We start from the raw sequence: 16,063 nt of genomic DNA, 5'->3' as shown, positions 1-16,063 counted from the left end.
CGGATGCTTTAGGGTTGCCTAGGCCTTTAAAGGGGACGGTTTAAGGTTAGAAAACCAAGGACAATATCACTCTATCTACAGAGATCAGTGTTACCAAGAGTCTCATTGAGGCTTAGGACGTTTAACTTTGTTTATGAGTTGTGCTTCGCAAAAAGGTTTTAGATTTCATTTTCAAAGCGATACAATTGCATGAAATCTTACACTGACCTCACAGCAAGTTAAAATTTAAGAGGGCCCAGAACAGAACTCTTAGCGATGCCATATTGTGGGAATAGCCCAAATGGACAGAGAAGTTCCTGCCTACTAGAAATGTTGGGAACATTTTAAGAGCCTAGGCTTTCATGCCAGTACATGTTTCAAGCTGTGAGAGGATGATCTTGTCACTGTTTCTGTCAAATGCTACAGAAAGGTGTAAAAGCACCAACCTTCAGTATTCCACCTCTAAATAATGCAACATACTGTGATTTACATATTTAATGTTGATGCATCATGTCCTTGTTAAAAGCTTACAGTACAGCGGAAAATGTGCAATTATTACCTGTTTTGATACAGTTTAGTCACTTTTCACAAACAAATATAAGCTTTTGGCTCCAAGGAGCAGAAAAACAGATACATTAATAAACTGCTTAGCCAGTCACTTACGGCTTGACCTCCAGTAATAATATAAAGAAACCCGGTGTTATCTTTGAACAGTGGATGTTCTTTAAAACCCACATTGAACTGGACAGCCTTCAGTCACCGACACAGTATTGCAAAGAGTGTGAAATAGCTGGTCCAAGAGTGATGCTGATACGTAACTCTGCTGGTCTTATGATAGGTACACCCTGCACAGCTTGCCAGTCCATCATAGGGCAGGAGAGTCCACATCTATCACTCATCAAGGGCTTGCTCCATAGAACAGAGTTTAAGAACCTCGAGACTGCAAGGTTTACTCGGGGCTCCAATCGTTTCTAAAAGCAGGGGGCTATAAGTCTGACTTTTCTTAAGACTTTAATTTTAATAAGGTTATTTTTTTAGATTAGCTTAGGTCCTCTTGAGCCATATTTGTAGTTATGCTGCTACAGGTTAAGGCTGACCACTTTGCTCAACTGCTGTCTTTACTCCCTCTTCCATCCATGTATTCCTTATTTCTGTCGTTAACTCCGTGTACTCTTTGTTTTTCTTGACCACAGAAAGTACACCTGGCCCAGGGATTTTTCTGTGGAGATTGTAGTTGTTGTCCTGTCCTCCCAGCTTCTGGTTGGTCAACACAGATGGCCGTTGCCAATGGGCCTGGCTCTTTTGGATTTTTCCCTATTAAAAGGAAGTGAAAGGGCAAGATTTTTCAATTGTATAGTAATGTTTATGGAAGACATCTGACTGCTGATTACCATTTGATCATTTTCGGCTGCTCTAAATTTTCTCTTACTCTTCCCATATCCCTCCAGCAGGCTCCTATGTTTGGTTATTGTGAGGGAATGGAAATCCTCTACCCCTCCTTGCTTCAAATATGGTCTCTCGTATTTGTCTTGAAGGGATTCAATAGGCTTTGTCGGACAATCGTCATCATTTATTTGATTTGTGGGGTCCTTTCAATAGGTAAATACAAAGTAATGGACTAAAATGTCTATACTGACCTCTTGGACTTGTTTTTAATTTTCTTTTTTGTCTGTTACTTGACCCACATTGTTTCCTGAACTGCCTGTTGTCCCTTGTGACCCTGTCTCGTGCTTGATTACGCACTTTGTACTGGCGTGCACATTTTCAGCCTCTGGTACCAATACTGTAGCTTGCTGACAGTTTATTTTGACTGCTTAGTTTGTTGTTTTATTAATAGTTTTGTTGTTCTGTCTGTTAGACATGGGATGTATGAGTGGAACGGTCAGTTATCCTGGAATTTGTAAAAATCATAAATGTCTGTTTTGGTTGTTCCATTCTGAGAAAATATAAATAAAATATTTTTAAAAGTGCCCTGCGATAGACTGGCGACCTGTCCAGGTTGTACCCCACCTCTCGACCATTGACATCCCAGGCACCAGAACCCCTAGCGAAACCAACAGGGTTAAGCGTGTTTGAAAATGGATGAATGGATGGATATTTTAAAAAGTGAAGGGGAAATTGGACGTTTATAGGACCTTGCAAAGGTATTCACCTCCCCTTAGCAATTTTTCATTTTGTGCTGCCTCACAACCTTCAACTTAAATTGCTTGTTTGAGAGTTTGCATCATTTCGTTTACAGAACATGGCAAAAACTTTGAAGTTCTATAGTTTAATTTATTGCGAAGCAAACAAAAGATGGGACAAAAAAAATCCCCACAGCATGATACTGCCACCACCATGTTTCACTGTTGAATGCAGTTCTCGGGGTTATGGGATGAGTTGGTCTTCTTGGTGGCACCTAGTGTGGTCAAAAGAGCAGTTCATATTTCCCGCAGGTTTTGACGGGTATTTAAGCCCCTCAGTATTCAGTCAAAATCGTTGTGCATCGAAGAGATAATTTTAGAAAGATAGTCTGGAGATTGAGGATAGCCCAGGGGTCTCAAACTCAAATCCTCGAGGGTCAGCATCTTGCATCTTTTAGATGTAAATCAAATGGCTAAACTACCTCACCTAGCATGCAGTCAAGCTCTGCTAATGAGCTCACATTGGAATCAGGTGTGTTGAAGCAGAGACACCTCTAAAAGTTGCAGGACCTCGGCCCTCGAGGACCGGAGTCTAAGACCACAGGGCTAGAGGATAGAGACAGCTGGGAAGGAGGATTTCACCTATGTGGGAACATTTTGACTTAATTTCTCAGGGTTAGGGAATAAACTGAGGCAAATCTAACATACTTAAGATTCATTAGGCTTGCTTGTCAAAAACTGTATTTTCACCATTTCTTAATATATTTAATATTTAAGGTTCATTAGATGGCCTACAAACTGACCTCTCTTTAGTATCAGAGAAGTTTTAGCATTGTTGGGTGGTGCCTTTCATTGCTGTCTGGATTTTTAATGCATGGATGGTTGCACCCGAACCTTTTAGGTTCATACAAAAGGGGGTGGATACATATTCTCATGCCATTTTTTTTTTTACTTATTAAAAAAAAAGAAAAAAAACATTCTTCTAATTTCTCTTCACCAATTCGGACTAACTGTGGCAATCCATCACATACAACAATTACAAAGTATATGAATTACAGATATGTATGTATAAAATAGGTAAAAGGTAAGAAAACAGGCAAATATTCCTGTTTTCATTCACAATTTTGACATAAAATGGCATGTGGAGATTTACTTACCTCCTTTTTAGATATCAGTGGAAGATCCTGGTAGTGTGTCGATCAAATGCTTCTCATAATTACTGACCAGCTGCTCGCATCGTTGCACTGGTACAACGATCAATTCTGAGCAAACACCTCCAAGTCTTTGAGGTCGGAAGCTCTCTTTGCCATCACCCCTAATCTACAGGTCTCTCAGATTCTGTCAGATTTAAAATTGTGACCATCGCTGGATGAGTGTTAGTACCACTGAGCTATATAATACACTGGAGTGCTGATTTTGCCGAAAAACTGAAGTCACTGGCCGCCATCTTGCTATTCTCACAGAATCCCATAGGATTTGCTTGCAATAACAAGCAGTTTTCTGGCTGAGTGAAAACGTTTCATAGGTAATTCTACAGCCAGTGGATGTACTAACACTATCAACTACTAGGAAATTAGGTGCTGAAATATTTTACATGTTATTCAAATTAAATATATATATATATATATATATATATATATATATATATATATATATATATATATATATATATATATATATATATATATATATATATGTATATATAAGTATGTGTATATGTATATATGTATATATATATGTATACACATATAGAAATATGTGTTTTTGTATATGTTATTTATATATTTATAAATGTTAAACCATATATATTTAAATTAATAAATGCAAAATATTTCAGCAAATGACTTTCTCAGTTACTTGATAGTTTAGAACATAACATAAAAGTATATGGCATTTGACATTTTAAAAGTCTTAAGCCCCCTGAACATGAGAAAATCCTCGTTATTCGATGCTGTAGCGCACATATTCCCAGTTACTGGGGGGAAATAGGGAGTACCAATATGGCGGCTGGTGGCTTCAAAGCGACTCGTTCAAACAGACGGTGATTAGCACTCTAGTGTATTATATAGCTCAGTGGTTAGTACCCAGTCAGAAGCCATATTGGTCAAAACATATTACCTTAAACTTGAATCTGCTAAGGGTGATAATAATGTCGGGTTAACCGTAGCCTATACCCGAAAAGCTCTTTGTAATGTTCGTTTTAACTCATTATTATCCCGTGAATTAAAGTAAACTGAGCAGAACTTGCTTTAATCCCCAAACAAAATAAATTGCATCCTAACAAGAAATCAAAGATTGACGTGAGAGATTGAATTAATAATCAGTTGCGTAAAATAAATCCAAACTTAAAACGCGAAAGTTTCCAGGCAAATCGCCGAAAACAATGCTTATTTTTTTCTGGGTTGGAGAGTAGAAATAAAGTAAATTCATCATTTGCGTCTGTTCTCGTACTTTCGCTTTAAATTTCCCCAACGTGGTCCGTCCCAACAACCTCACTCGCTGCTTCCTGGACCTCCTTAAAAACACCAACCTGCCTGCAGGCCGTGACTGGTGGACTCTGAACGGTCTAAAGCCGCTTTAATCCGACGTGCAGCAGCCGACCGTGTGGCCGCACCGCTGACTGGCCGGATGGCTTTGCTTTTGTGTGGAAGAGGCTTGTTTAAATGCAGGACGGCCGTGGAAGTCCCACTGCGTCTCTGGTAACTGTTTGCTTTGCGTTCACATGTAGGATACGAGCAGGTTTTAGGTACACGGTTCTTCAAGATGGCACAGAAATACACGGGGTGTCCATCTGGACAGGGCTCGTAACTTGCGCTTTCGTGCTCGGTGCAGCTTTGTTTTTCCACGCAATTATTGATTTATTTACGTCCACTAGATGGCGCCATTTCTTTAGTCAACGTTTTAGGTACCAAGAATGATGAGCGTGAGCTGGAAAACACCCCAAACTCTTTGAGTTTAATTTACCAAGAATTAATTGGGGATTCACGTGTGTACTTTTAATCGCGTTATCTTTATTTTTGTTATGTGCGATATTATATTTGGGTTTCATGGTAAATGTTACTCAACAATGCTTTTAATTCATTTTGGATTGTGGACAGGGCAGCTTTATCCCCTTGAAGCTACCTGCCAGGTAGCTTCAAGGGGATTTTTTGTAAAACCACACAATCCAGGTTTTGTAAAACCACACAATCATGGTCAGTTTTTTTTTATTTGTTTTATGATTTTAATTGTGAAGCGTTATTGAGGAAAGATTAAAAGATTTCCCACAAGGGATAGACGGGTTAGAAAAAAAAATAAATCATTTTCTCAGGTGCTGGACTGAGGTTTATAACAATAAATCAATCAATCAATCCATCCATCCATCCATCCATCCATCCATCCATCCATCCATCCATCCATCCATCCATCCATCCATCAAGTTGCTTTGCTGCAAAAAGCCGGGAGGAAATTTGAGTGAAATGTTTTAATCCATCCATTATCTACCACGTCTATCCCTTGTGGGGTCGGGAGGGGTGCTGGTGTCTATCTCCAACTGTCAATGGGCGAGAGGCGGGGTACACCCCGGACAGGTCACCAGTCTATCGCAGGGTAATATAAAATTTAAAAAAAGATCTGTTTCAAAGACCTTTTAGAAAGTCTGGAGATATTTTTTATTTAAACCACTTAAGTCGGACTACTTGGAAGCTTTTTTTTTTTTTTAACGAGCAGTGGTAAAAATGTTTACATGGCACTGTATAACATTTAAAATTGCTTAAAAAATTTAATATCTCATTCAAGAACTTGAGAATCTTACCTGGCAAAAAATATTTTTTTATCATTTAAACAAGTCACAACACCTACTTCTGAGCTCAGTTAGATTATTTTATTATTTTTATTTTTCTCTGCCCTAAAAAAAAAAACAAGTCAGTCAACCATGTTGGGATCATGTATCCTTCAGATCCCATCCCTTTTTTAGTCATCTCCTCTCTTGTTTGCCCTGAGCCACCTTTGTTTCTCTGCAGTTCTTCGATGTCCTCTGGCAAGCAGCGTGTTAACGGTGTCGATCTGTACTACGAGCAAACAGGAAGAGGGAAACATGCTGTTCTGTTGCTTCCTGGTGCTTTAGGTAAACACAGCACTACAGACCTACCATTCTCTTCACATGCTTCAAGACCTTGTGTAAAACACATCTGACTTTATTTCCATAGGGAGCACAAAGACAGATTTCGGTCCTCAGCTGAAGTCTCTAAACAAAGAACGCTTCACTGTGGTCGGCTGGGATCCTCGCGGATACGGCCAGTCCCGTCCCCCGGATCGAGACTTCCCTTCTGACTTCTTTGAGAGAGATGCCAAGGATGGAGTGGATCTGATGAAGGTGAACCAATACTGCATTTAGCCATAAGGAAGCTTCCTCTGAGTGTTGTCAATAAATACAGCACTTAGTACCTGCGGGAGGGTCTGGAGTAGACGTCAAGACATCCAGAGGAAGGGCATATTTCACCAAGTTTTGGTGACAGAAAAACTTAGGTCTCCACAGTACTGACATAAATAATTCACAACTATCATTTCCATTTATTTACAAAGAAAAATTAGTAGCTGATTATGAAAACGGTTATATTGTTGTAAGTGGCCATTTTAATATTTGAGATTATGTAAAAATATCATTTTAATCCACAGTAGAAATGAAATCTCTGTTTTAAAGAAAATACTAAAGAGGGATTATTGAAAAGTAAAAACGTGTTCATAAAAAAAATTATGTTGAAGTTAATCCAGTATTAAATTTAGAAAGGATAATTTACTGATGATTTGTAAGGTATTAGTTTTCGCTGAACAAGGCTCTTTAGCCCCATTTCCACCACCTCGATTTGTTGTGCTCTACTCTGCTCCGTGTGCTTGAGACTATTTCACAAACAGTTTTTTTTTTTCAGGGCCAGTCTGACTTTCTCCTTCTCTGCTTAGCAGAGTCAAACCCAGTGGTCACGTGGAGTTTTGACTGATTGGCTAAGGGTGAGGAGAAATGAGATTTTTCTCAGAGGAAGTCCAGAAAAACTGAAGAGTGATGAGCTTAATATTAAGGACTACCATGAACTGAGTGGGTCAAAAAAAGGACACGTCTGCTTTCTTAATACAAACGCGCTGTCTCAGATCCACAAATTTACTGAGGATTTCTCTCATTTTACACACACTGAAAGCTGTTGAGTTTTGTCTCTGAAGAGTGTTTGGTTTAAAAATGTGTTCACAATCGCTAAATTTGAACTCTCACTCTCTCGCTCGCTCGCAGTCGCACACACACACACAATACCGGTGAAGGCAGACAGAACCTGTGCCTTATTCTATTAGTTTAAGCTGATCCAGATATTTATCCTGTGGATTATTTTAACCTTAAAAAATATCAAAAACAATAGATTATATAAACATTATTTGTATTTCGTTTTGTTTTGTATGTATGTTACAAAAGAAGGCATTTCTCCCTTCCAGGCATTTCTAGCCCAGTCGTAACAAACCGCAGCAATTATAATCCAGCAGGTCGGGCCAAATCCAGTGGGGTCGGTGGGAATGGGGCTTTCGTAAAGTTGGCCCAGGTCTTGATTGTTTCAAATTTCAATTTGAGATTTCTCAGTTATAAGTTTTCAAAATCCAACTGGAATGTCTCTCAAAGTTGTAATTCTGATTTAAATAGAGAAATTTATCTTCTATCCTGAACACCAAATCCAACACAGCCGACTTGGATATAAACTGTTAGTAGTTGAATTTATTAAACTATTTATTAGCACTTATATGAGTGGATATTTCACAAATGTATACTGTTTTTGAACAGTATTGTAGCCTTATTTCAGTTTCCTTATTTTGTTTCTGATATTTGTTATTTCTTTGGCAGACTCTAGGCTTTAATAAGTTCTCCCTGCTCGGTTGGAGCGACGGGGGAATCACTGCTCTGATTGCAGCTGCAAGGAACCCTGAACTGATAAATAAGATGGTCGTCTGGGGATCTAATGCCTTCGTTTCTGAGGATGACCTCAAGCTCTACAACAGTACTCCGGTTTTCACTTTCTGCAATGCTGCTGGTGTAAAATTCGACATTTGTCTCTTACCTGTTGATTGTGTATCTCCTATTTTTGGGAACATTCAGTGGTTCGTGACGTCTCCAAGTGGAGTGCAAGGATGCGGGAACCCATGAACGAAGTGTACGGAGCGCAAGCATTTCCTAAAATATGGGAGAATTGGGTGGATGGCATTGCTCAGTTTGTAAACAGACCAGAAGGTGAGGACTCCGTGTTGCTAAAGATGCATAACAACTGAATTTGAAGGAAGATCCCCTTTCCCCTATTTTTTTTTTATCATAAAACAAAATAAGAAATATTTTGATGCCTTGTTTTCTGTTTCAAGCTGAAAAGATTTATTTTACCTTTTATGTTTAGGAAGTATCTGCATTGAACTTCTACCGCTGATCAGCTGTCCAACCCTGATCATCCATGGAGAGAAAGACCCGATGGTCCCCAGCTTCCACCCACATTACCTCCACAAAAACATAAAAGGGTCACGGTGAGACCATGTTTTAAAAAATAACCTTTAGTGAATTAAATTTATCATGGAAGAGCTAAAACAAAATGTCCCCCCTTTTGTCTAGGTTGCATTTAATGCCAGAGGGAAAGCATAATCTTCACCTGAGGTATGCTGAGGAATTCAACAAACTAGTTGAAGACTTCCTGGAAGAATGAGGCAACCCACCAACTGTTTTCTAGCCAACAAACACTAATCTTTGTGTGAAGTAATTTTGTATAATTTTCTTGCAAATTTTCAATGTTTTTTTCCAAATAAAAAATGCAAAGATCTCATTTCCATAGCTTGCAAAACTGATACATTTGACTGCAAACTAAATTTGGCCAATCATACAGCTTCAACACATTGAGAGAGACATCTCATAACCTCCTGCAATGTGAAGGAAAGCTTGAGTGGAAAATAATTCGGTGAAAGTCTGGCTTTTAAAAGAAATAAACGATTTTGCTTTGTTTCACAATTAGGGTTGTGGAAAAAGAAGACTTTTTAATAAAACTTTATCAGCTAAGAACAGAGAAAGCTCTCAAGTGATAATGCCACCTAGTGTGAAATATTGAAGAAACTTAACAAGATATCAGCCAGGAATTTCACTCCTTGCCAAAAAATGTTTTCATAAAAATAACAGTGATCCTAACTCTATCACCCTAGGGATGCATAACCAGCTGTTATGATTTGGGGATATTACCTTTTCCCATACGTTGGTGTAGGTGTTTTACCTAACTACTTTGTTTTTACTAACTACTTACTACTATTGTAGTAAGTAGTTAGTTAGCCTAACTACTAAGATACAATTGTGTTGGTGATCTGAAACATTTGTTAGTGTGACCCTGAAAAAAAGTGTAACTGAGGAAATTGTCATGATGACACTGTGTACAAGAAAACAGGTTTGATCCATGTGTGGGTTTTCCAGCTTGAGCTAAATCTGATGTCTATAAAAATAGTTATTTTATCAGTTTCAAAATATAACTATAATGGCTGTTTTGAAAAAGAAAATAGACTATTATGTTCTTGTCAGCTGTTCTATTGTTGTTTTTGATATAAAACAATATTTTTTTTCTACAATATTACAATACATTTGATAAACATTTATTTTCAAAAACGAAAATATTTTTCTTCAACAAACTTGCGGTCCATTGTTGTGTTTTTTTTTTTTTTTTTTTTTTTTTTTTTTTTTTTAGCAATTTAAAGTAATTTTAATGTTTTAATCTTTTGTAGTTTGTGTCAACATGCAACTTGTTCCCCCTGCAGGGAGCCACTGAGCGTTCATCTCAAATCGATTGCTCTGGTCTGCCACCCCCCTCTAACCAGGAAGTAAAATAGCTCCTGTCTTTTCACCCAGCGGTCGCTAGTCCTAAATGGTTAGCGCGTTGCAAAGTGCGTCAAAATGACCGAGGTAGTGAACGGTTCGGACTTCAGGGGAATTACGGTGCATGATTTCTCCGAGAAGATCCTGGAGCAGGTCGTCCACTTCCACGTGATGAAGTTGGACGGCGGCTTCTTTCTGTGGGTCGGTTCGGCTCCGGTTCTGTCCAACCTAGCGGTTTCCATGAGCAGCAAATACGTGAGTAAAATCGGTTCGTTCCGCCGCCATGTTTACGTTTGTCATCGGTTGTTCTGAGGTTGATTAAGTCCTGTGAAACAACGTTGATTTTTAGCTGTTTTTAGAGGAAAACGTGGAGTTCATTTTGGGTGTTTTTTCTGCTTCTCTGTGGTCTTCAGGATTTAATGCCGTTGTCTACATTGGTGATGGGGGATCCGTCCAATACTGCTGCAAACTCTTTGGCACAGAGGCTAGGTAAGAAGTTGCAGGACGACTTTGTGTTTTTGTCATGAATGTCTGTGTTCGCAGGAATAAATCCGAGACTAACAAGAGATCATCATCAACACGACGATGGTTGTGCACTGCAGTTATTTTCAGCAGGACAAAGTGTTTTAAAATGACACATTTTATTTGTCATAAAGAGGCTTGTCTGCATTTGAAACTGCTGTTTTACGTTTGTCGTAACTGAAGGTGATATTGAAATGGATGTTTATGCAGTTTTACACCCAAATTTACCACATTTAGAAACCCCATTAAAACTTTGGCTTCACTTAAAAAAAAAAAAAAATTATTTAGACGATCCAGTGGTCTTGTCTGATAGAATCTATATGTGAAACAATTGTGAAACAATCTTTGATGTATGACACCGTGTTTTTCTAGCACATTTTGATATATATAAAACATTGAGAAATTAAATTGATATAAAAATACAATATAGACTGAAGAAATGCCCCTTTTTAAATGCTTTAATAAACTGTAACAAAAACAGTGGAACTTCTGGGGAGTATTATAACAGGACACCCCAGTGTCCGTTTGCTCTTCAAATGGCTAAAGCTGCATACAGGCATCCAATCAGATGCACATGATCACAACATTGTTACTCAGCATTACTCAGAGGTTTTCCCTGCTTAAGCCTTAGACATTTAGTTTGTTGTTCTCCAGACTGTTGAAGTGAGATTTAAAGAGCTGTTTGGAGTCATTCAAAAAGAAGATCGGAACAGCTTATACCTCTAAAATACTTTTGAAAGTCTCGAAATAGTTGGAAATCGGTTATTCAGGCTGAAAACGTGGAGGAAAATTCAAAACAACTGCTAGCGTGGCAAGGTCTGCCCGTTTGATGGAGTTTGCCGTGAAAGCAGGCCGCAAGACGCCAAAAGAAGTCTCCGACTTATTTGTTGAGTGAATAATTTTTTAATGTGCCTTGTTTCTTTGAACTTCAATCATACAAATATACCAATCGACACCGAACGAATCTCTAGAAGGCGTTTTGGTTTGGCTAAAAGTCTTTTTTGTGCAACTCTCACATTAAACTCAGCTTTTCAAGTCTTTTCAACTGTATACCATTCATTGCAAATTAATGAGTTGCCAACTTCCTTACTAGGTATAGTTTTATTTTTTGTTTACAAGGTTTAACACTTGGTGAGTCAATAATTTTAGGACGGCTTGCGTTAAGTTGTATTCTAAAAAATGTTCTGACATGTTTTTGATTAACACACCTCTAATCTTAAATCACTGCTTTTTAAATGTCTTAAACTCTAAATTCCAAATGTTTAATATTCTGGGGCAAATTATATAGTTTTTCCAACATAAGCCATAGAGTTTGTCTCATGAATCGAGTGCACTAAATGTCTCTCTGCTTTCCTTCGCAGCAAAGAGGACCAAAAAGCAAGTATTTGTGAGTTACAGTCTTCCGATGACGGATTCCAGCCTCAGTTTGTTGGTGGAAAACCGGATCAAAAAGGAGCTGGAGCTTCATCCTGAGAACTTCTGAAGCACATCGCTCTTTTGGACATTTACGTACATAACATCACATCAGCGCCTGCTTCTTTTTTCTTTTTTTTTACTCTGCTGGAACCAAAACTTCCCAACATGCGTGCACACAAGAAAAAGCCACACACAAGCAGTCACATCCACTGTTCTTTTATTGACATAATAAATTAAGTGGTTTATTATCAAAACACGTAGGCCTATGGCTTTCTGTACAAATGCATCTTATTAAAAAAATAACACTTAGAAAACAGCATTGGGGGCTGTGTCATTTTTTTGTGGTGGTATTTTTGTTTGATTTACCTGTTAAACATACAAACCAATAAGCAGTACAACACTAATGGGGTTTGAATCATTGGTTGGATTAGTTGGCTGGTTCCTCTAGTCGATGTGCTTCTAAACCTGTGGCGATCATGACCCGTACATTAATATGGATGGCACATGTACAAAGCCTAGTGTGTATTCACATAGTAATAAATGTTCACAGTTACAGCTAGCCTGGATCTACGCCGCTGTACTCTAATCTTCACACGTTTACTTCAAAACAGTCATTTGTTGTGCTTTCTGTCTAATGTTACACATAGAAACGGCAGGATTATTATAACGATGCTAAAGTACAGGGAACAAACGGTGACAACTGGAGTGGAAATATTTGCTATTTAAGGAGGTAATTCAAGCAACAAGTTTGCCCTTGGCATCATTAGAAAATAAATACTGGACTTCTTCAGTTACATCTTTAATCTATAAAAAAGAAAAAGCCAGAGCCACGGAGATAAAGCCATTGAAATGCTGAGATGCATCATTTAGACAAAAAGCAGAACACCGCCCTGATGTCCGTTCAGCTCTCAGATTTGTCTCAAGTCTCAAAAAAAAAAAAAAAAAAACTTCACTTAAAAGTCTGCCGTGGTCTCCAGCTGTTCGTAACATCCAACAACCATCATACGTCCCCCTGACAGCAGTAATCTTTTATTTAAAGATCAGCGTCTACGCCGACCACAACTCGAAGCATATAAAGGACCTCAATCGGAGAAAACAATTAAAAAGTGGGAGAAACCAAGTATTGTGCCCTTTCATGCAAAAAAAATTGTAGTGGATTAAGCCTGGTTCTCCAACAAGTTGGCTAAAAATTCACAAACACTTGATTGTGTCTTTGACATTTAGTGCAAATTAATTGAGCAAGACTTCCAGTGCTGCCAAAAAAAAAAGTCTTTGCACCCTCCGCACTCGTCTTTTGTTGTTTTTGCTGTTTTGTCACACTTAGATCTTAACGTCATCAAACGAGTTTAATATCAGACAAAGATAACCTGAGTAAAATGCACGTTTCAAATTATATCATATATCAAAAGAAAAAAAAAAGCAGCACGTCATGGCTCGACCTAAAGAAAATCATGATCAGCTCGACACCTGTGGGTCTCAACAGGACGATAAAGCCATTTCTAAGGCTTTGGGACTCCAGGGAACCGCAATATCCACAAATAGGGTAAATCACTGAACCTTCCCCGGGAGTGGATGGTCGGCCACAATTACTCAGAGAGCACATAGGCAGCTCAACTAGGAGGCCGTTAAAGAACCCAGAAAAACATCTAAAAGCACTGCAGACCTCTGTGTTCATCATGCAACATTTATAAGGAGGCTGCGCAAAAGAGATGACCCATGGAAGAGTGCCAAGACAAAAACTACTGCTGACCAAAAAATAAGACAAAAAAAGCCAATCTCAGATTTCCAAAATACATTCTTAATTATCCACAAGACTCTTGAGAAAAATATTCTGCTGACGCGGAATATAAATGTGCCGCTTCAGTACTTAAGACGCCTTGCTGGGAATGGAGCCATGAATGCTGATCTCTACCAGAGTATCTTTTCACATAGGTCCAGGTTGGTTTGTTCAGCTTTTTTTCCCCCACTTAATATATGACATTATTATTCGAAAACCGCCTTTTGTATCTACTTATTTACTTAGGTTATCCGTGACCTGTAAGTCCAACAGATGTGGGCCCAGCTAGTTTTTCCACACCTAAGAGCTACTTGGGCCCACAGAAACTGATCCCGTTTCAACAAGTCAAAACTGCAAACACAAAACCCGGAGAGTTGATCTGCTGTTGGTCTAGTCGCCCGCGTCCGCTTACTTTCAGCAGCACAGGATAAAAAAGAAAGAAAGAAAAAAAACAGTCTGACTTCAGACGAACACGGTCTGTCCGACATTTTTTGGCGACTCCTGAATGAATCATTGTCACTTTATCCTTTACGCACACTGGCTATCATTGTCATCATCTCAAACCTCACTACAGATTAACAGCAGTTCATCTGGTTTGTCTGAACATTTAGTTGTCCCCCCCCCAAAAAAAAAAAAAACATTTGATCTCATCTTACATCCGGTTATCACTGCATCAGTTCTTCGCGCAGCAGAAGACGATCGCTGCGCCGCTCACACCCCGTTGGCTATGGTGCAATTACCAATCACCTCGCCACCAGTGGCCAGAGAGTACGAGGCGGGTACCGCTGCCAGAGCGGTGGCCACCGCCGCCGTGGTGCCTCCCGTGGCCGTGAGATGTAGCGGCGTGTCGTGGACGCGCGAGTAGTCCCTCTCGTACTTGACGAGGAGGAGGTGCTGCTCGCCGGGATGGAGCAGGGTCTGGCGGGTGAAGGTCTCGCCGTCGGCCAGGCTCTCCGGCAGCGGCTGACCCCGCGGCTCCGGCAGCAGCAGCAGGCAGATGATGCACAGCAGCGTGCAGCAGGCGAAGATCACGTGATGCAGGAAGTAGCCCTTTTGGTTGTGCAGCTCCATGATGGGGGCGGTGAGCATCCCGAAGCCGGCGCTGGCCAGGACGAGGCCCAGACCTCCACCCCTGCACACAGCAAAGATCAGGTCCCGTTTACTTACACGTATGCTGACATCACAGCTGACAAAAAGTTTTTAAGGGTGTTCACCTAGCGGATAAAACAAGATAGTTCATTGTAGATTTAAATGGGACATTCTGGCACTGTAACAGATGCATTAATACATTTAAATATATAAAAAAAATTAGAAGGACATTTTTTCTACATCTTGGAGAGGACAATGCATAGGATTACAACAGTACTCATACTATCTCGAACCAATACTTTTGCAAGTCAAATTCTACAAATTAGAGTGCTGGTAAAAGAGGGGTCAAGGCATGGGCTGCTTCTGGATATCAAGACATACCAAATATTTCAAAAGTCTTTTAAAACCCTTAAGAATCAAGATCTAAGAAGAGAATTGGCTGAAGGGACCAGAGTTTTGTTTAGCTCCTTGGAGCAGTTCCGCTCCTCCCCCACCTGTTGCTGCACACCACACGGTATCTATTTCAAAGAATACTGATATATATATATATATATATATATATATATATATATATATATATATATATATATATATATATATATATATATTAGTAATAATAATAATAATAATAATATCATTATTATTAACATTATGGGGCTGTTCTAAATTCGGACATTTCCTGTGCGATCTGTAAAATTTAAAATAATTAATGCTGCACAGAACGCTAACATGTGTGCTTGTGTATATTAATCTTTCTTGCCCTGAGACAAAATGGAAAAAACTTGCCGTAAAAAATACTTTCTGGAAAACATTTAACTACCAATAGAGAGCACCCCCTAAAATAGCATTTTTTTTCTCTCGCCCCTGGTCTTGATGACACACCTGCATGTCAAATATCTATTTGAAATAAGTTTTTAAAAACACAATCTGAAATAATTTTGTTGATATCTCTATGGTAATTATAAAATTAATTTAATCATCAACAGGGGGTATTTTCAATCGTAGTATATGATGCAATGAAGTCCCATTTTTTGCACGCCACCTGCTGACATTTTAAATATGTCCAATAATTCCAGCCTTGGCTGAGTGTCTCACTCTATCCAACACAGCCCGTTACTCATCCCAATGTTATTTATCAATATATATATGCAGTCTGTTCATCCTTCATCATGAGCATTATTACATTCAACAGTCAGCGATCTACTCCTAAAAACTCACTAACATTAACATTGATATAAATAATAGCTGTGTAACTCCTTTCCTATAATTCTAATTTAAATCTGCAGACATTTAGCTGCATCAATTGTCGCCACC

General features: G+C 39.0%; 3 protein-coding genes across 3 annotated transcripts in view; 2 read left to right on the top strand and 1 right to left on the bottom strand.

Annotated features, from left to right (window-relative positions):
• The first annotated feature begins 4,594 nt into the window (after positions 1-4,594).
• LOC118556372 (valacyclovir hydrolase-like) lies at positions 4,595-8,925 on the top strand. The gene is made up of 7 exons (XM_036134250.1): positions 4,595-4,801; positions 6,104-6,207; positions 6,290-6,456; positions 7,960-8,113; positions 8,212-8,343; positions 8,501-8,624; positions 8,710-8,925. Exons 1-7 carry the CDS (start codon positions 4,731-4,733, stop codon positions 8,798-8,800), a joined length of 843 nt encoding a protein of 280 aa, XP_035990143.1. The 5' UTR covers positions 4,595-4,730; the 3' UTR covers positions 8,801-8,925.
• A 912-nt stretch (positions 8,926-9,837) lies between these two features.
• LOC105932853 (proteasome (prosome, macropain) assembly chaperone 4) lies at positions 9,838-12,202 on the top strand. The gene is made up of 3 exons (XM_036134252.1): positions 9,838-10,200; positions 10,359-10,434; positions 11,829-12,202. Exons 1-3 carry the CDS (start codon positions 10,024-10,026, stop codon positions 11,948-11,950), a joined length of 375 nt encoding a protein of 124 aa, XP_035990145.1. The 5' UTR covers positions 9,838-10,023; the 3' UTR covers positions 11,951-12,202.
• Positions 12,203-13,712: 1,510 nt separating this feature from the next.
• LOC105932854 (solute carrier family 22 member 23) overlaps positions 13,713-16,063 on the bottom strand; it is a 49,445-nt gene continuing 47,094 nt past the window's right edge. The window contains exon 11 of the transcript XR_004930415.1: positions 13,713-13,918. The gene's annotated coding sequence lies outside the window, so the exon portion shown is untranslated. The remainder of the gene's footprint in view (positions 13,919-16,063) is intronic.

Source organism: Fundulus heteroclitus, unplaced genomic scaffold (genome assembly GCF_011125445.2).
Source record: "Fundulus heteroclitus isolate FHET01 unplaced genomic scaffold, MU-UCD_Fhet_4.1 scaffold_78, whole genome shotgun sequence".
Taxonomy (NCBI): domain Eukaryota; kingdom Metazoa; phylum Chordata; class Actinopteri; order Cyprinodontiformes; family Fundulidae; genus Fundulus; species Fundulus heteroclitus.
Note: the sequence above shows the minus strand (reverse complement) of the source record. Positions and strands in the feature narration are given on the sequence as shown.